At 47.8% G+C, this 19,833-nt stretch overlaps 1 protein-coding gene and 1 long non-coding RNA gene across 3 annotated transcripts in view; one reads left to right on the top strand and one right to left on the bottom strand.

Moving 5' to 3' along the window:
* Positions 1-685: 685 nt before the first annotated feature.
* The window catches only part of LOC144238648 (uncharacterized), a 32,297-nt gene continuing 13,149 nt past the window's right edge, over positions 686-19,833 (top strand). The window contains exons 1-2 of the long non-coding RNA XR_013337175.1: positions 686-847; positions 11,750-11,855. This is a non-coding gene — a long non-coding RNA (uncharacterized LOC144238648). The remainder of the gene's footprint in view (positions 848-11,749; positions 11,856-19,833) is intronic.
* Positions 8,841-19,833, bottom strand: part of PIP4K2A (phosphatidylinositol-5-phosphate 4-kinase type 2 alpha) — a 182,203-nt gene continuing 171,210 nt past the window's right edge. The window contains exons 8-12 of one of the 2 annotated variants that reach the window (XM_077772485.1): positions 19,030-19,035; positions 17,555-17,563; positions 16,200-16,428; positions 14,036-14,139; positions 8,841-11,129 (exon numbers count right to left, since the gene is read on the bottom strand). In XM_077772485.1, the coding sequence (XP_077628611.1) occupies positions 11,049-11,129; positions 14,036-14,139; positions 16,200-16,428; positions 17,555-17,563; positions 19,030-19,035 (429 nt within the window). In that variant the 3' untranslated portion in view covers positions 8,841-11,048. The remainder of the gene's footprint in view (positions 11,130-14,035; positions 14,140-16,199; positions 16,429-17,554; positions 17,564-19,029; positions 19,036-19,833) is intronic. The other variant, XM_077772486.1, reaches the window with a different exon arrangement.

Raw genomic sequence — 19,833 nt, 5'->3', positions numbered from 1 at the left:
GATGGGGGAAGGGGGTGGGGTGTGGTGGGGAGGAGAAATAAACTACTGAATCCATTGCTTCAAGTGGTAATGTCATACAGACACACCTAGAAATAATGCTTGGCCAAATATCTGGGCATCCTGTGGTCCAGTCAAGTTGACACATAAAATTAACTATCACGGCAAACCGACTATCCATTTTTGTAAATAAAATTTATTGGAACATAGCCACAACCATTCATTTATGTATATTGTCTTTGGCTGCTTCTGCACTACAACAGCCAGCCGAGTAATTTTGACAGATTCCCACCAGGCCTAAAATATTTACTATCAGGTTCCTTAATGAGAAAGCTTCCCTACTCATGGACTACACGGTGGACGTTATCCCGGAAGCCATGACTGGGGAAACTGGCAAAAGGTCTGATGGTGGCCATTTCCCGTATTTAATTATAGCGCCAAGGCCAACATAAGGGTGGAATTATGGGTAAAAGAATAACACATAAACATTACATGCTCTGGAAAAGTAAGAAAAATGTAACTCGAAACGAGAAGCAAAGAAAGAGGCAGAGGGGAAAGTACAATAAGGCTGTATGCGGCCGAACTCACAATGGGAGACAAAGTGGGTTTAGTAAGATAGAGTGCGCCTGCGTCGTGGGCACCCAGTGCGTCAGGACGCGGGGTCAAGGGTCAGCCGCGCAAGATGGCGGCGAGGACCTGCCGCGGCTCAGAGCGGCTCCGGCGCGCTGTTTCTCTGGGCGCCAGGTATTTCGGGGTGTGGAATTCGTCGACCTTGTCAACAGAGCACGCACACTGGCTGAGGGCATGATGTCAGAGACGACGGGAAAGTTCTATTTGTCGTCAGAAAGAGGTGAGTGGGAACCTTGATATTGATTGATAAGGCAACTCGGGAGTGAAGTCGAGAGTCGGGTCACCGACGCCGCGCGCTGTGTATATAAACTTGAACAGAGAAACAGCTGGGACCTGTCGGTGTTGTGGACCCCAGACGACACCAATACTGGAGTGAATTGTGCACCCTCAGCCTTCGGATCCTTTTGATATATATCAGACACGGCTCCGTGATAATAAAGACTATACCTTCTTTTAAACACCGTATGAACATTCCTGAAAAGGGATCATATATTAGGGCCCAAAGAAATCATTGATGGGTTTCCTCAAAGTGAACTGTTATTAATAGTTTCCGAACACAGTACAATAAAGCTAGAAATTAAAACTAAAAACAAGAAAGCACTTCCACCTGGAAATTTTTAAAAATTTCTATTAAACAATTCTTGGGTTACAAGAGAAATACACACAAAAGTTACAGAGTTTCTGAAAAATGAGAATGATAATTTCTGAAAAAGGCTATGAATCAAGACTGTATACGTAAAACCTTTATATTGTTATGTATTTAAAACATCTTTATATAAGAAGCAGTGCTCATTAAAAATTCATAGCCCTAAACACCTCTATCAATGAAAATTAAAAATGGAAAATAAATGAATGAGAGCCCCAATTCAAAAGTCTAGAAAAAAAAAATAAAACCAAAAGCACACAAAGATAATAAAGGCAAATGCAGAAATTAATGAGATTGAAAACAGAAAAATAGTAGATGAAACCCATTAATCAAAATTGTAGGGGCACCTGGGTGGCTCAGTCAGTTAAGTGTTGGACTTGGGCTCAGGACTATGATCTCTCTGTCCATGAGTTTGAGCCCCGCATGGGGGCTCTCTGCTGTCAGTGAGGAGCCTGCTTGGGATTCTCTGTCTCCCTCTCTTTCTGCCCCTCCCTTGCTTGCACACTCTCTTTCAAAAATAAATAAACATTAAAAAAAAAAAAGAAAAAAGAAAGATAGGGCTGTCTATTTAAAAAAAAATTCTAGTTCTTTGGAAAAGATGCACAAAATAGATCACTAGCTAATTTAACCAAAAAGGAGATGTGATGAAAGAAACAGAGTCAGAGGGAAATTTGAAGATGCTATACTGCTGGCTTTGAAGATGAAAGAAGGGGCCACAAGCCCACAATATAGGCAGACTCTGGATGCTAGAAAGGCAAGAGAATGGATTCTACCGTAGGGCTTCCAGAAGGAATGCATCCCTTCTCTTGGTGATATACCTAGGAGTGCAATTCCTGAGTCAAATGGTAACCCGTGTTGAACCACTCGAGGTACTGCTGGATGGCTTTCCAAAGTGGTCGCACCATTTTACATTTCCCCTGGCACTCAGGGTTCCGAGCCCTCATCTTCTGCCAATCCTTGCTATTGTCTGGCTTTTTGATTGTATCTGTCCTGGTGAGTGTGAAGTGATTTGTGGCTTTGGTTTGCATTTTTCTAGTAATTAATGATGTTGAGCACCTTTCCATGTATTTATGAACCATGTGTGTATCTTCTTTGGGGAAACATCTATTCAGAGTCACTCCTCCTTTTAAAATGTGTCCTTTTCATTGTCGAGTTGTAAAAGTTCTTTACGAATTCTGGGCATAAGTCTTGTGGCTTTGGTTGGAACATCTTTGCCTGGTTGTTCATTTCCCTTGACTCTGTTGGGATTCCTGCATTAGGCAAATCAGGCCCTCTCCTGCTTCCTGGACTGGCTTTGTGCAGCCACCCCTGTTTATTCAGCTCATTGGGAGATTCTGGGGACCTCTACCAGCTCTTTCCCTCCTCAGGGAGAAGCGCAGGGCTGTCGTTTTTGTCTCCTGCTCTGTGCTGGGCAGGGGTGTGGGTGGCTATGGCCTCCATCCAAACCACTGTCTCTCTTCTCCCCTAGGTGACTAGACTGTGCTGACCAGTCAAGAGATTCAGAACTGGGTAGGCAGTTGCTAGCTCTTTGGGCAGCTCTGGAAACGTTGAGGAGGTGGATGTAAAGATAAACCCTTTTCCTCCCTAGTGGTGGCTGACAGCGGATGGGGATTTTTCATCCGCTCACCCTGTGCCAGGCAGGGGAAGGATGTGGCATCTATCAGCCCAAGCTACCGTGTCCATTTATCCCCAGGCAGTGAACTGTGCCAGACCTGTCAGAGCTCCGAGACTGGCAAGACAAGGGCTAGTCTTCTGGGGAGACCTCTGGAAAAAGTTGGGGTGCTGGATATACAAACCAGCCTCTTCCCCTAGGTTAAGCAGGGAGCTGGGTGGGGGCGCTCTTTCCTGATCACATGGTGCAACGCCAGGTGCGGGGACTCTCATGGGAGGGTGTCCTGAGTCTCCCTACTGACTTTGATGAGGCTAGTTTTGTGTTCTTTCCGATGCAGCAGGCTTTCAGTTTGTTTCCGGATTTCTCATAAAGAGACGGTCTCTGAACTGTTGCTGGATTGGTGTGTTTGTTGGGCGAGGGAGGGTCCAGGGCTTCCCACTTCACCGTCTTGTTGACATCACCCTCATTTCAGCTCAAAGGACTTCACTTAGTGTTTATATTGATTGGGAGGATCTGCTAGTGGCAGATTTTCTCAGTTTTTGTTTCTCTGAGCGCAAGGTAAGATAAAACACAAAAAGCTCACTTCTGCCCAAGATCCAGTTTTCTTGAACAAAAGCTCCTCAAATTGCTACAAGGTTTTGGTTAATGTCCAAGGTTCTGAAAAAGTCGATGATGACAATTTTGCTGCTATTCTGATTACTTTCATGGAGAAGTGGATTTTCAGAGGGTTTTATCCCATCGTTCCTTCCCTCTGGTTATTGAAAAAACTCTGGAAGATCAGTATCAGTCAGAGGTCTGCTAGAAAAACACAGCCAGTAAAAGGTATATATTAAAGTGATTTATTTCAAGGCATCAGTTTATGTGATTGTGAGGGCTTATTAGGTTAAGTCGAAAAAACGTAGGCTAGGCTGTCAGGAAGGGTCGGCTGGAACTCTCAGGCATGAGCTGAAGCTGGTGTCCATACGTCGAATTTCTTCTGGAACACCTCATTTCTGCTCTAAAGGCCTTATTGAATCAGGCCCACCCAGATCATCTACAGTAATATTTCTTAGTTAACATAAATTGATTATAGACTTGAATCGTGTCTACAAAATACCTTCACAGCAACACCTTGATTAGCGTTTGAGTATTTTCATGAGGTCTCTGGGGAAACCAAGCCAACTATGACTGTCCAAGTCAGATGAAGTACAAAGTTATGGTAACAGTGTGACCTCACATGCATTAAGTGGAAAGAAATTGAGGCCATCTAGTAGTTTTGGGAAAGTTAGTGATGTGATGTGGTGCAAAGTACCACAGAGAACGCTGAGCTAACCTGGCTGAAGTCCTGGCCAGGTGGTTTAGCAGAGAATTTACCAACCTGTGTGAGCAGCAGTCTTCTCAACTGTGAAAGAATACTAAAAATAAAACCACAGGTTTGAGCTTTACGTGAGAGAATGCTAAGGAAAATGCTTTATAAACTATAAAGCACAACACAGTCCCCTGAGTTAATGTAAAGACTTGGTCAAAATTAAATTTCATCAAACCGATGACTTAAAAACCCTTCTACATAACATCATTTGGAGGACCAAAAGCCAGAGCTTCTGTATATCCCCGGCCTACGTATCTGCCCCCACGTGGGAACAATGGGCGTGTGTCCCGTCAGCAAATCCCAAATGTCCCTTAGTCTCTCTGGTTCACTAGAGCCATGATCAATACACACGGTTTGTTTGTATATTTTAGCATTTTTGCTGCTGCTTATTTTTAATAGTAAGAGGCAATGCTCTACTTACGGCATTTTGTTTGAAGAAAAGCTAAATTCCCAAGTCCGTGTAGGAAAATATTAAAAGAAAAAATTGTATGGCTTCAGAGTTAAACACTCAGTGTTTGATTGGGAGACCTTGTGTGACAGTGTGAACATAGTCTGCTTTGTGTGCCCTGCAGAGTACTGCGTCCGCCGCTGGGACTTGTTCTGTTCGTTCTGTGATTATTTTCTTTCTTTAGAATCTTGGAAAGACTTGCTAGTTTACAGTAAATCAAGTTTACAATCTGGACAAAATGTGGGAGTGCGGTGGGGGTGGGGAGGATGGGTTCTATTCTCAGAATTTAAATGGAAAACTCCCTCCTTGTGCCTGGTCAGACCCTGGTTTGGAGATGTGTAAGTACAACCACAGCAGGAAGATCCCTTCTGGACTTTTTGGGGAAAATATCTGAGGCCATCTAAGGCACCGAGTCCCCAGGCTACCAGGAAGCTTGAGGGGGAAAAATGGTAGGTAAACACAGGGAAAATATAAACCCTCATATTTTAGTGCCATCATCTTTGGTAAAACTAAGTAAAAGTAGCACATATTAGTTGCCACAGAATCCTTCACTAATACTATCTGAGGCCAAAAAAGATTTTTTAAGTGTATATGAATATATTAAAGTTGTATAGAAAATGTCACATATGCTGAAGGACTCAATCACCTGTTTTTATAGAACTTTAACAAAGTGATTGGCTGAATGTCTTACATAAATGGATTTCTCATGTAGTCCCCTCCACTGGTAACTGCGATGGTAATTTAAAAAAATTTTTTTTAAAAATATAGTTTATTGTCAAGTTGGTTTCCATATAACACCCAGTGCTCATCCCAACAAGTGCCCTCCTCCGTGCCCATCATCCCCCTTCCCTCTCCCCTCACCCCTATCAGCCCTCAGCTAGTTCTCAGTATTTAAGAGTCTCTTGTGGTTTGTCTGCCTCCCTCTTCTTAACTATTTTTTTCCTTTTCCCCTCCTCCATAGTCCTCTATTAAGTTTCTCCTGATCCACCTATGAGTGAAAACATATGGTAGCTGTCCTTCTCTGCCTGACTTATTTTGCTCAGCATAACACCCTCGAGTTCCATCCATGTTGCTGCAAATGGCCAGATTTCATTCTTTCTCATTGCCATGTAGTAATCCATTGTATAGATAAACCACATCTTCTTGATCCATTCATCCGTTGATGGACATTTAGGCTCTTTCCATGTTTTGGCTATTGATGACAGTGCTGCTATGAACACTGGGGTACATGTGCCCCTAGGCATCAGCACTCCTGTATCCCTTGGGTAAATTCCCAGCAGTGCTATTGCTGGGTCATAGGGGAGTTCTGTTGTTCATTTTTTGAAGAACCTCCACACTGTTTTCCAGAGGGGCTGCACCTATTTGCATTCCCACCAACAGTGTAGGAGGGGGCCCGTTTCTCCACATCCTCGCCAGCATCTAGAGTCTCCTGATTTGTTCATTTTACCGACATGAGGTGGTATCTTAGTGTGGCTTTGATTTGTATTTCCCTGATGACGAGGAATGCTGAGCATCATTTCATGTGTCTGTTGGCCATCTGGATGTCCTCTCTGGAAAAGTGTTCATGTCTTCTGCCCATTTCTTCACTGGATTATTTGGTTTTTGGGTGTGGAGTTTGGTGAGTTCCTTATAGATTTTGGAGACTAGCCCTTTATCCAATATGTTATTTGCAATTATCTCTTCCTATTCCGTCGGGTGCCTATTAGTTTTGTTGATTGTTTCCTTTATTGCAAGAGTAAATTTAAGATGACCACAGTAATTTACTCAAAAAACAAATTCACAAGGCAGTGTAACTTCAGTAAAAACTGAGGGTGATCATGCAGTTGCAACAACTGTAGTAAAAGAATGAAAGAAATCCTAACAGCTCCAGATGCAGGAAGATGTCTGCGGATAATAGAGCAGTCATAGCTGAAGTCCACGGTTTTGCAAAAACTACTTTGTGGTACTAAAATGAGGCTTTTCCAGGGGTCAGCAAACTTTTTCTGTAAAGGGCTCTCGTAAATGTTTTAGGCTTTGTGGGCATCAGGTTTCAGTCACAGCTACTGACTCCATGGCTTGAAAGCAGCAGTAGAAAAATATGTGAACGGGCATAGGTGTTTTCAATAAAACTTTATTTACAAAAATCTTGTGGAGGGCTGGATTTGGCCCTCAGACTGTGGTTTGTGGACTCCTGCTCTAGTTAGTAAGAAGCTGCTGGTTCATATGTTTTAAGTATAGAAAAAGGGAGGCGGGAAGAGAGAAAGGGAGAGACAGAAAGAAGCATATTACAAAAAGTATTTAAAATGAGTGATTCATTTGGTAGAAGGATTAACTACTTAACACTGTTTTCCAGGGGCACTTCAGTGGCTCAGTTAGTTAAGTGTCCGACTTCGGCTCAGGTCGTGGTCTCACACTTTGTGGGTTAGAGCCCCATGTCGAGCTCTGTGCTGATAGTTAGCTCAGAGCCTGGAACCTGTTTCAGATTCTGTGTCTCCCTCTCTCTCTGCTCCTCCCCCACTCATGCTCTCTCTCACTCTTGCTTTCAAAAATAAGTAAACCTTGGGGCGCCTGGGTGGCTTAGTCGGTTAAGCGTCTGACTTTCGCTTAGGTCATGATCTTGCGGTTCGTGGGTTCGAGCCCCGCGTCGGGCTCTGTGCTGACTGCCGGCTCAGAGCCTGGAGCCTGTTTCAGTCTGTGACTCCCTGTCTCTCTGACCCTCCCCTGCTCATGCTGTCTCTCTCTCTCTCCTAGAAATAAATAAAAAACATTAAAAAAAAAATAAGTAAACCTTAAAAATTTTTTTTAAAGAAAAAAAGTTAAAGACAAGTGTTTAAGAGTGAGAGGGAAAATTATAGACTATGGCATTGAAGCGCCCTTTGGCAGGATTTTCACAGAATCACAAATGGGACTAAAACAAGCTTTTGGAGGGTATTTGCTTTAGATGAAAAGCTACCCCTTCATGAAGAAGGAACTTTCAGTAATCATTCTAAGTAACTTAGCAACTCCACTTTTCCAGAGACATGTCCCTGGTCTTTGGGGCCACTTGACCATGGGTGCCTCTTTAATAGGCCAGCTGTTTAAAGAAGGCAGTTCCGTCAGTCAGTGAATGAAGGCTGCTGGGCACGGAACCTATTTCCAAAAGTGTTGTGTTAAGGATCGGTGTTTCATACCAACTTTTGCCCTTCTGTGAATTAGCAATAACCAGTTTTCTAGGACCAATGTGAGTTCAGTCCAGGACACTGAACCATTGCTCTTTGCACAATAAAACCCACAGAGCTTATGGGAATACTGAGACTAAGGGGCACAGCACCCAAACACTTCCATCACTGAAGCAGTTTAAAAAAAAGGGGGGGGGAACCTAATAAAAATAGTAGTACAGTTTTAGGCATTGCTAAATGGCCAGGAGATATATAAATACCGCAATAAACATGGCAGGTTATCTTGCAGAGGACCCGAAGGGCGGCTGCGGGCCAGACCGCTGGAAGGGCTGTGTCCCTGGACTGCTGCCAAGTAGAGGCAGGCGTGGCTTGAAGTCAGACGTCAGGGGGTAACTCCAGGTCCAGCCCTGGGGGACTACCCACGGGGGGAAAGACTGCGGGAGCTGGGGATGCTTGGGGGGGGGTTGGGTGGGGGTGTCCCTTGTGTCCTGTGTGCACAGTTCGGCCCGGTGCGGTTTCCCGTCCATCTCACGTTCCTTGTGGACTGAAGTGCACACTAGTAAATGGGAAAACTACCTTGTGCCCAGTCGTTCCCTCACATATCAATCGCATTAGAACAAATCTGCGTTTTCAAAACAAGCACCACAGCCGATCGGACTGTTGGCTAACCTGGCACCGAGGGCAGTGGAACGGAGGGGGGGCCTCCCGTCCGTCGGCGGTCGCCCAGTAAAGTTTCAGAACATGCTGACGCAGAACCGTGGTTGGTAAAAATTAAAAATACAACGTATTTATAGGGGATTCACTTAAGAGATTTCTTTTCTCTGCCTGTTCATCCCACAGCAAGTCAATTTTGGTGTGGAAGTTTCCATTATTTACTAGTGATTCACAGGTTGAAGGCAGAGCTCTAGGTGGTGAGAGATTCCATTTTGCTTGTACTTCCTAAAGGTACTCTTAGTACCAAGTATGTAAAGTTGATTCACAGTCAGAGAAACGCAGTCGAGAGAGAGGAACGAAGGATCCACTTTGTGAGTCATCAAAGTGCTTTATTTTGTAAAGCCTGGCTCATGACTGGAGTGTACTGTTAGCACTAGGAGATACAAGGCAAACTTCCTCACTCTGTCCAAATGGTTTATCGACAGAAATGAATGACAGAGACTGTCACAGACGAAAATAAAGCATTTCGTAAACTTCTAAAAGCATACACAGACTGGCCACAAAGGAAATAGTTACTCAGATAACGTATGGGTACCTTATCTTTACTTCAGGGTCTCATTCGGTAGTCTTGGGCCAAGGAAACCAGAGTTTAACTTCAGAACATTCAAAGAGACTTGATGCCAGAATGAATGATGGTGGGGTGGGGTGGGGTGGGGAGGTCGGGGGACCAAATCACAGTCTCAATTAATTTAGATGCATAAAATACAGGTTGGGACAACCATGTCAAACAACCATGGTGATCACACTGTCTCCCGTGGCTAACAAATCCGGGTCAAGTCCATAAATGGGAGTAGAGTGGCGCTGCTGCCGGCTCCCACCGGTCCTGATTTGCTGTCACCGCGTGTTTTCTTAAGTAACCCACTCGCAGTGGGTGCGCTTGGGGTCTTGACGAGCCCTGAAGTAAAGGTACTGGTGGGGCGGTACAGCAGGGCTGTTTGTGAGTTCTAAGTAATCACTGGAGGGTGGATTTTTTTTGTCTTTTCTGAAACTGCCTACAAAAATCATCTCATGTTTTAAACAAAGAATTTCAAAGGCACAGCTTTAGCACAGTGTATAAGTTGATAACCTACTCTAAGCAAGTCTAATATTTTAGCCTGACGCCTTTCAGAAAATGCCAGAAAGTTGGTAAATACACGATCGCTGTTGAAAATTTATAAACCGATTAAAACACAATCAGCACAGTTTAGGGCAATGAACTTACATAACCAGATTTGGGTTAAACATTTAAGAAAAATCATTAGGTTGATAAATGTACATCTGGAGGAAACAAAACCTTTTCCTTTCACTGTAGAGGACTGCCCACCGTGTACTTTGAATAAAACACTCACCCAAAAACATGACTGCAGGGTACATTTCAAAATATGACAGACATTATTTCACCTACACTGTAAAATGACTTTACATGTAAACTTCAGAAATCACATGCTGTACATTAAATTTTTAGATTCAAAAATATCCCTGTTTTCCTAATAATGTAAACAGTAAAATTGAGGGGTTCAGTTAAAGGGAATAATTCGTAACAAAACACCACTGTTTAAACAATGGTCAAACATAAACATCTTATAATTCAGATCTGCCGTCGTCACCAGGAGCAGTCAGAGTTCTCAATGCTTTGCTCAGCTTCCCACAGTAGGAGATGTAGATACCATTGCCCGAAACTATGCACTTTTCAGGTAAGCTCTATTTTTATTTTGTAGCATTAATTCCTATATTGCAACATAAGGGTGTAACAGTGAAGAAGCTCCAGGCGAGAAAAGAGAAGTAAGCAGTTTTCCTGGACGTACTTACTGAGGTGAGTGGTGTACAGATAAGAGTCACCAGGGACATCAGCTTCTTGCTGGAGGAGGGGCATCTGTCCCCGGACACCGGGAGCCCTGACACTGCGCGGAGGCGGAACCCTGAAGCAGGGCACGCCTCGGTCCAGTGCCAGGGGCCTGGGGTACAGCTGTTAAGGAGTGTCAGCGTGCGTGGCAGAAATGTAACATTCGCGGGTAAGTTTTTTTTCCTTTAATCACCATCATTATTATCATCATTATTATTATCTTCATTATTATTATGAATACTGTCACATCTTTCAACTCCAAAACATAAACTGATCCACAGTTTATCGTGTGATGCCAACGTGGTTGGTCCGACATGCATTTCCTTCACCCCCTCCCCCCGCATGTGCTCATTCATTCATTCACTCGTTCATCCACAGCTGGAATCAGAGGGTTGTTGCCCAGACATGCTCTGACTGAAGCTGATCGGTTTTCATTAATTAATTAACTTTTAAGACACGCACTCGCGCGCACACACACGCACACACACACACGCACACACACGTGTCAGAAATAGCTAGAACGATGCTGGGAAATATCAGGTAGCTGTTAAAGCGAGTAGCCTCCAAATCAGTCATCTTGGCCTGAAGATGTAAACGAGGAGGTGTGCTTCACTGAGTTTGGTTTTCATTTTTCCTACGCCGAAGCCACCTCTGTCCTTCCCCTGCTCATGTCCATCCGAGGTCATGTGGGAGGTTACGTCAAGATGTGGCCAATAAAGTCCAAAAAGCGCTTTGAATACTGTTCTGGGTTCACGGTTGAGATCTCTGCACCAGCCTAGGCAGATGGAAAGGAGAGGAGTATCGACAGAATTACTACTTAGTATGTATGGCAGTTTTTTCAATTGCGGCTAAATCTAAAGCTAATAATTTTCAAATCTGTGCCCCTGTTCTTAAAACAGAACTCAGAATATCTTGGATATTGTGTCTGAATATCGGAATAGTCAAGGTTCTTAGGGATCTGTGTGAAAATGAGGCAAAGAGTCTGAACAGCAGATGCTGTCATCACACATACTGGGACTACAGCAACTTAAAAAAAAACACCCAAAACTTGAACTAGCCATGTTTGGGATGTTCCTTTCAAATGGTGGACTCCAGGGGCGCCTGGGTGGCTTAGTCGGTTAAGCGTCCATCTTTCGCTTAGGTCATGATCTCGCGGTTCGTGGGTTCAAGCCCCGCGTTGGGCTCTGTGCTGACTGCCAGCTCGGAGCCTGGAGCTTGTTTCAGTCTGTGACTCCCTCTCTCTCTGACCCTCCCCTGCTCACGCTGTCTCTCTCTCTCTCTCTCTCTCTCTCCTAGAAATAAATAAAACATTAAAAAAAAAAAAATTAAAAAAACAAACGGACTCCATTTGGCCTATACTCGGAAGCCGTGTGATGATCGGTGTGTGTTTTTCAGGAGAACTGATTGGAGATACCTTGAGAAGGACACAAACAGCAACATTCGGCTGCAGGGACATTTCAACGACAATGACCTAGGATTGTGTTTCTTTCTCAGGACCCAGGTAAGTGGTGAGTGCTCAAAAGAGGGGTTAGAGGGTTAGAGCAGCGGCAGGGTCCGCGTCAGCTGGCACCGTAACCAGGCGGGACACGAGCCTGCTGATTGCATCTCCCCCAGTGGGGGGCGGAAGCGGGGGGGGGGGGGGNGGGGGGGGGGGGAGGGGGGGGGGGGGGGATGACAGGCTTTGCTCAGGACACAGGGCACAGCACTGCCACTGTTCCCCTCTGGGAGCAGGGCAGCCGGGGCCCCTCGTGGAGCCTCAGAGGGAGACTTCCTATCACCAGAGGCAGTGCTGGCGACCAGACCCAAGGTCCGTAGTTCCGCCCAGTTTCCTGAGCTGCAAAGGGCAAGAGCAGTTTTACTATGTCACCAGCTGCTATTTTTAGACCCCTATAGTCACTGGGGGACCTGGAATTTCCATGCCCGGCCTGGGCTGCTGCGATCTCCACAGAGGAGCCTGGGCCTCGAAGGCAGAGAACAGTTCCCAGCAGCAGCTCAACACCACATTCCTTTGCTCAGAGTAATGTCTCCTGCAAACCACACATGATTTTAGGCCATGTGGTGTATGACGGAGCTGAGCTGGTGACTTAGCAGAGACTCGAATGGGGCCATGTTTGCCACGGTAGCTTTCCAGTTTCATATGGCATGTGATGTGATGGCAAGAGCAAGGAAGGCTGGGGACGGACACAAAGCCCCTCCTGGCATTCAGCCCGTTCACCACGCGTATCCTCCACACACACCTCCCACGAGGCAGTTGGGGGACCTGAAGCTCTCGAGGTCACATGACCGGGAGTGCTGAAATCGGGATTCTGACCCAGTTGTCTCTGCTGGACCCCATGGCTCTCCATCAGAGGTGAGCATCAGGATTACTGTGGAGCTGTTGAGAGACCTCCCCAGAGGGGGACCTGGACGCAGAACCAGGGAATGGGGTGTGCACACCCTTCACAAGTGTACGTGGGAGGCTGCGATGCGAGCCACCAGGTGAGAGCCGCCGGGTGCCCTCGTCTCACTGATGCAGGGTTTCTGGAGCTTTCACTGGGCCGGGGAAGGTGTTGGTCGTGCTCTGCACACAGTAGGAACATCGTAAGTTGTACTTGATGATGTAACTGAAACGTTTCTCTGGCGAACGGAGTGTGGTTTCAGGCTGGCTCCCCTGCGGGAGGACACCCTGTTTGACGGTACATACAGAACAAAAGCCTTTCATAGAGGCCGATGTTGTGGCGCGGGTGGTCGGCTGTGCAGGCTGCAGGGGAGGCGCCCTCCTCCCGGCGGGATGAGCCGTGANTTAAAATGTGTGTCTCTGTGGGGGGGGGGGTGTTGTCTGTGGCTTTTTTAGCAACACCTGGAAAACCAACATGAGTCTCTACGATATGAGCGTGATGGGTCCTTGCCACCTGTGAGGCTCCACCAGGCAGGTGGGATTTGCCGGGAGGGCAGGGGGCTGGGCTCGGTCCTGGGGAGCACTCCCGTTTCTACCACTTCCTAGTGTCGTGACCCTGACAAGGTACCACTTTCGCTTTCTTCCTCAGTTTCTCCAACTGATAAACAATGAGACGCTAGTATCCTTCACAGGCTTGTCATGGGGAGTTAGTAAGTAAGTCAGCATAGCACTAGAAGAGTGATAATTTAGAGCAAGAACAATAAAGGTGAGGAATTTGTTATTAAACTGATCTCACACCCACGAGGTTTCTGTAATAGAAAATGTACAATTCAGTGTGCAAAAAGAAAGAGAATATCTGGGAAGTGTCTGAAGCGTGGAATAGTGAGTGCTTCCGTTCTGAACGTCTCACAGTTCTGAAAATTCATGTTAAAGCACTTGGTTACCTGCGTTTTTATCTTTGAAGCATTTTTCCAACAAAAACGAATTTGCACAATATTCTAGAGACACATGTGTGTGCGAATATCCCCAGCGTGGAAACAGAAGACTGGCCATTGAGTTGAAGCGACCTGCTCAGAGCGTAGGGAGTCGCGGCAAGAGCTGGGACTAGCTGTTGGCATTTTCTGGCTCCAAATCTCGCACTCAGAGCGTGACCCTCCCCGCCACCCCACCCCCCAAAGGAAGGACTTGAACCCGACGGACTTCTGGGCAGCTCGGTGGGAGGCAGGCAGCCATAGCTGGTTCCCGCACTACAGACAGCAGCAAGGGCCCTGGAGCAGAGAAGGAAACAGAGTGGAGATACTTACGCCATGCTTAACGGTTTTTGCAGCGTGGGCAGCTTTCTTTTTTGCATCGTAATGGGTCAAAATGTCAATAATTGCCATAAAGTACACCTCTTTCCTGGGCGAGTCTGGAAAGGATGAGAGAGAGAGCGAGCGAGCAGTGATTGTGGGACAGGTGACACCACCTGGGAAAGCACGTCCTGGGCGCGAGGGACTAGGACAGAACAGGGACTGGAGGAGTCTGAAAACTAAGGCCAGGTCCATTTAAGTTCAAACACATTCTAAAAAAATCCTTTTTTTTCCCTCCTCCATGTTTTATGGAGTGGAGAGACAGGCAGAATGGGTGAGGGGTCGGGAGACAGGCTCCCAGTTACAGAACGAACAAGTCACGGAGCAGAAAGGTGCAGCGCAAGAAATACAGCCGCGATTCGGAACCGGTGCTGGGTGGTGGGCAGGGGAAGCTACACGTGGGGCGCGGGCACGGCCGCACGGGCAGCAGCGCAGCATCAGAAGCCACCGTGCTGTCCGCCTGAAATGCACGTGACACAGGCTGTCAGCTCTCCCCGGATACAAAAAAATTAAGCGATAAATAGTAACACGGGGGAAAAAAATCCATGGAGGTCCTACGTATTCCTGTTAAACAGCTTCATTTCCCCCAATTCTCTCTCGATTCAAGAAGTAAAAGAATATAACCCTAGGATGTTACCAGTAGAGGTCCGAGGGGGAGACTGTTTTTATTTTTTGTCCTGCATTTTCTTTAGTGATAATGTATTGCTCTGGTGTAAAGAAAAATGCTAATAATACAACAGTAGATGGAATTATGCTCCTTAATCCTTGTCAACCATTGTTTTACTGCCCTTTGCAGACACTGCATTTTTTCCAAATTGAAGGTTTGTGGCAGCCCTGTGTTGGCACCATTTTCCCAATGGCATCTGCTCATTTCATGTCTCCGTCACGTTCTGGTAATCCTAGCAATATTTTAAACTTGTTCATTGTCATATTTTTACGGTGATCTGTGATCAGTAATTACAATTCACTGAAAGCTCAGGTGATGGTTAGTATATTTTAGCAATAACGTACTTTTAAAATAAGGTATGTACATTGTTTTTTAAAGATACAATGCTATCGCACACTTAAGAGGCTATATAATAGTGTAAGCATAACTTTTACATGTACAGGGAAACCAGAAAATTCATTTGACTCGCGTTACTGTGGAGGACTTTGAGGTGTGCCTGTACATGCAACCGTACATAGTGCTCACGGAGTCTAGCATCAGAACTAGAGGAAGGCACAGATCGTCTCTAAGACCTGCCTTCCACGTATTTCCACATATCTGTGGTTTTAATTATAAACAATAAGAGAAGTACTTTTCACTACATCTCATTTTCTGTGTTGAAGAAAATTTTGGTGAGCAAAATAAAAAACACAACCCAAGGTCACTTAGCTGATATGCCACATCTTTTTTTTTTTTTAAGCAATGATGAACCATAATTTTTATTACTCAAAAAATAAGAGGCCTGCCTTTATCCTCTCTCCAAAGCATCTTGGTTTTCTCATGTCAGAGTAGCTAAGGTAGACGGTAACATTTCTTCAAATATCCAGTCGCCTGGATTTTGAGGATTAGGATTGGGCTCAGAGAAGAGGGCCGGAGAGATCCCCTTAATGGGCGGGCAGGGGACACAGCCAAGGACAGACAGAGTCACAACAGCAGACTAGACGCTGTCATCCCATACTCTGGGCGAGAGGGGAAGGCCTGGCAGTGGGGACACGCCGGCCCTACCGGGTGTCCGATGGGGCTCGCTGGGGACCACGTGTGTGCCTAGCTCGGGACAGAGTCCTGACGCCTACATCCACATAAGAGATGGCTACAAAAACCATGTTTCTTCTGTATGACGTCCACACACACGTAAGCGTGTGAACATGGGTGATCTATAGATAAAATCGTTTGTGGCTTCGCTCCATTCCCTCAACATCACAGAACTCAGGGACCTGACCACGTTACGTTTCAAAACCGGAGATGAGTCAGTCACCTGAACATGCCCTTGCCCCCGCGTCGCCTCCTGAGACTCCGGGGAGTAAGTGTTGGAGGGCAGCAGACTTCTAACTGGGATGACTACCGTCACTGGTGGGAAGCAATGCAAAACCCAAATCGCTTCACAGATAAAGAGTTGCTAAGAACTCAGCTTACTTTCGTGGCATTTAATTCCATAAACGTCAATGCTCGGATCGAACTCCCCCGGGGCCAAGGGCGGTGAGCTGTTGAGCGTGTTTCCGGGGCTGTCCGGGGGGGTCCCCACAGGGTGGGTGCCGTCGCTCTCCCCCTCCTCCTCCCCGTCGTTCTCCTCGCACTCCACCTCCTCCTGCTCGGCTCGCTCCACGTCGTGGATCCCCACCAGCAGGCTGTAGTCCANCCCGCGCTGCAGAAAAGGGGGGAGCTCAGGAGAAGGCAGCGGGGCAAGGCGGGAAGCGAGGGGGCGGCAGAAATAGGAAGGGGGCCTCTTGAGAGGCGGTGGCCTGGGAGCCTCGTAAGGGAGCCCCCTCCCCAACCCCCCAGCCCCGGGAGCCTCCTCTGGCCGGAAACGGAGCCCCACGCTCAGGGCTGGCCCGGCGCTGGCACTGTCTTCCCGGAGCCGCCAAGGTGGCCGCCGAGAGGCGTGCATTTGTCACACGGAGGTTGCGTCACCCCAGAGAGCAGCGCGTGTGACTGGCAGGAGAGAAGAGAGCTGCTCTCCCAGCAAGTAAGACAGGCCGATGGGGAAGGCCAGCGACCTCCCACCGAGCTTCCAGGGGTCTCTGGTGAAAGCACTTGAAACTCCGCACACTGGGCTGGGGACAGGCTCATGCTGTCCGTCACCAATGAGTAAAAGCCCAAATGTCCCAGTCAGCCAGCAGACGCCCGTGTCCGTGCTCGGGCGAGTCACACGGTCCTTCTGTCCTGCTCAGGTTTCTTCTCCTGGAAGGGGGGAGGCCGGCGGAGCTGAGGGTGACTCCCGCCCTCCCTCGCCCTGTTCCAGCCGCGGTTAGAACGTCAGCCTGCTCCTCCTGCTCTGCTTTGGACTTTTCGTGTCACGATTTCTCCTGACTTCTTCTGAGGAGACGCACCCAGACACAGTGTTCTGATCGCTCCATCAAAGTGTGGCTACAACTACTGGGGGCAGAATGTGGCGCCCACCTGCTGGCTACAGCCCCACAGCTCCCCGGTCCCCAGCTGGCTGGCCCTGTCCCGACCCTGGGCCCGGGGCCCAAGAAGACGCAGGACACCGACTCCTGGAGGGCCTGAGGTGGCCCTCGTTCGGTGATGCAGAGCAGCCCGCGGGCCCCCGGCTATCCCGACGGAAGTTAGGACATGAACTTCCTTACATAAAGGGCAAGCGTGTGCGATTACAGGTCTTGAAGTTCTGGCTGAAAATGAGTGAAATGAAATCCATTTGTGGAGATGGGCAGAGCCATTCCCCCCCCCGCCCCCAAGCCTGGGGGGAAGCAGCTTGGTCTCTGAGCTGAAGGAGAAGCCCTCCCCCTTAAAGACCAGGAGGGGACCTGTACCAGCTGTGCCTGGAGGCCTCTGGCTCCTCACCCACCCAGGCCTCGCCCTGCTCTCCTCTTCTTAGCTCCCATTTCCTCGTCTTCCCACCGCGAGTCAGTCCCCTGGGGCCAGGCTGACTCTTCCTCACTGAATCTCAGGGGGAGGGGTGGGGAAATCACACGAATCTTCTTCGTTTAGGTGTGTAAGCAAGGTAGGAGAACCTTAATACTTAAAAACCGATACATGCAAACCCTTTGTCAAAAAAGAGTGCTCAGTGGCCCCAGGTATGCGAAAAGATGCTCCACATCACTCATCATCGGGGAAATGCAAATCAAAACCACGATGAGGAGTCCCTTCACCCCAGTCAGAATGGCTGCTATCAGAAAGACGAGAGAGCAGGTGTTGGCCAGGATGCGGAGGAAAGAGAACTTGTGCACGGCTGGTGGGGATGTAAATCGGTGCAGCCAGTACGGAAAACAGCGTGAAAACTCCTCAGGGAATTAAAAACAGAACTACTGTATGATCCAGCCATCCCAGTACGTCCGAAGGAAACAAACCCATTATCTCGAAGATACATCTGTATTCCCATGTCCAGTGCAGCATTAGTCATAATAGCCAAGGTGTGGAAGTGCCCTGTGTCTGCCAGTGGATGAATGGATCCAGAAAATGGGGTAAATATACACTGAGGAATGTGGTTTCTTCTTAAAAAAGAAAGAGAAACTCTGCCATTTGTGAACCTGTGAGGCATTATGTTAAGTGAAATAAGCCAGACAGGGAAAGACAAATACTGTGTGGTATCGCTTGTGTGTGTGTGTGTGTGCGCGCACACACACACATGCGCGCACGCTGGAGACAGGGGTGTTGAACTCCTAGAAACAGTAGGAAAGTAGTTGCCAGGGGCCGGTGGAGGGTGGGGGATGGTGTGCAAGAACTAAGAGTTGGTCAAAGGGTCCAAACCTACAGCTCTCAGATGAATAAAGCCTGAGGATCTAGTGTCTAACATGGACACTGGAGTTGGTGACACTGTATCGTGTGTAACTGAAAACTGCTAAGAGAGTAGGACTTAAATGTTCTCGCCAAAAGAGGAACAAGAAAAGGTAAACACAAGGTCATGGTTGTTCCTAACTTGACGGGGAAAGCCTTTCGCGACGGATACATACAGCACGTCATCACCACGTACGCTTTAAATATCTTAAAATAGCGTTTGTCAACTATACCTCCGTAAAGCTAGGTAAAAAACAGAAGTGTTACTTATTCTAGTTAAAAAAAAAAAAGCCAGTAACAAAACAGTGCTGGTTCTCAGGCCTCGAGTCAATTTTCTGAGCCCCAGAGAGAACGGAAGCTGCTGTTCCTCCCATGGTCTTTCACAAACTCCCCTTTTAGAGTAATCAAGAGGCCCCTTACTGCACCCGCCTCCCTCAGCTAGACTGTTCTGGTGGGCAAAGGCTGCTCGTCCCGCCACGGCCCCCTAGCAGCTGCTGGGTTCCAGGGTGACCAGGAACTCACTCGGCCAACCGTCCCTCCCTTGAGCAAATGACAGTGCCGAGCAACACTTGAATCCTCTGCCAACACAGCCGGCCACCCAGCCGCGTAGCCGGACCCTGGTTACTTGGTCTGCGCAGACACCCTTCTGCGTGGATGTGGAGGAGAACCAGGTGCTACGGTGACAGGGACAGCCGGCCTGGCGGGAGGTGGGCGTCCTGATCCCTGCGCCAGACAGCGGGCAGCCCGCGCACTGAGCGAGCCCACGCAAGGGCTCCGAGCTAAGAAGTAGCGAGTTCAGGATCCTACGTTCAAAGCTCGTGTTCTCTACGCTGCTTCTGGAAACTGCATTAAGGCAGCTTTTCCCAAGTCTTGTTCTTTGCAACACTAGTGAGGAAAAACGGAGTGAAATCAACGCTTTCCGGGGAGGAGGGCCTCCCGGAGTTGCTAAGTACCGGGAGTCTCTGAGGGACACACGCTTCATGCTGATTTCATCACAGAACCTGCTTTATCCCTGCTGCGAAACATCCTGGGGGCCTAGGAATTTGGAAACGACATTTGGGCAACACTGAGGCAGAAATACCCTGTTGTACTCTCTGACACCCCCCTGCCCCCTGTCCCCAGGATGACGGGAAGGATGCTCACCAGTGCCCATGGGTCTCCAGGACGCTGTGCCAGGGGCTGAGCTCAGCCTCTGGGCTCCTAGAGAACAGGGTCAGTGCCCTGGCCCCTGGCCCCCTCCCATGCCGAGCACAGTGCTTGCCCCGACCCCACTATTTAGGGTCTATCTGGCCTTCTCCCCCCCCCCCCCCCCCCC

This window comes from Crocuta crocuta, unplaced genomic scaffold (assembly GCF_008692635.1).
Source record: "Crocuta crocuta isolate KB4526 unplaced genomic scaffold, BGI_CrCroc_1.0 scaffold96, whole genome shotgun sequence".
Taxonomy (NCBI): Eukaryota; Metazoa; Chordata; class Mammalia; order Carnivora; family Hyaenidae; genus Crocuta; species Crocuta crocuta.
The sequence above is the reverse complement of the archived record's forward strand: the minus strand, read 5'-3'. Positions and strand labels throughout refer to the sequence as shown.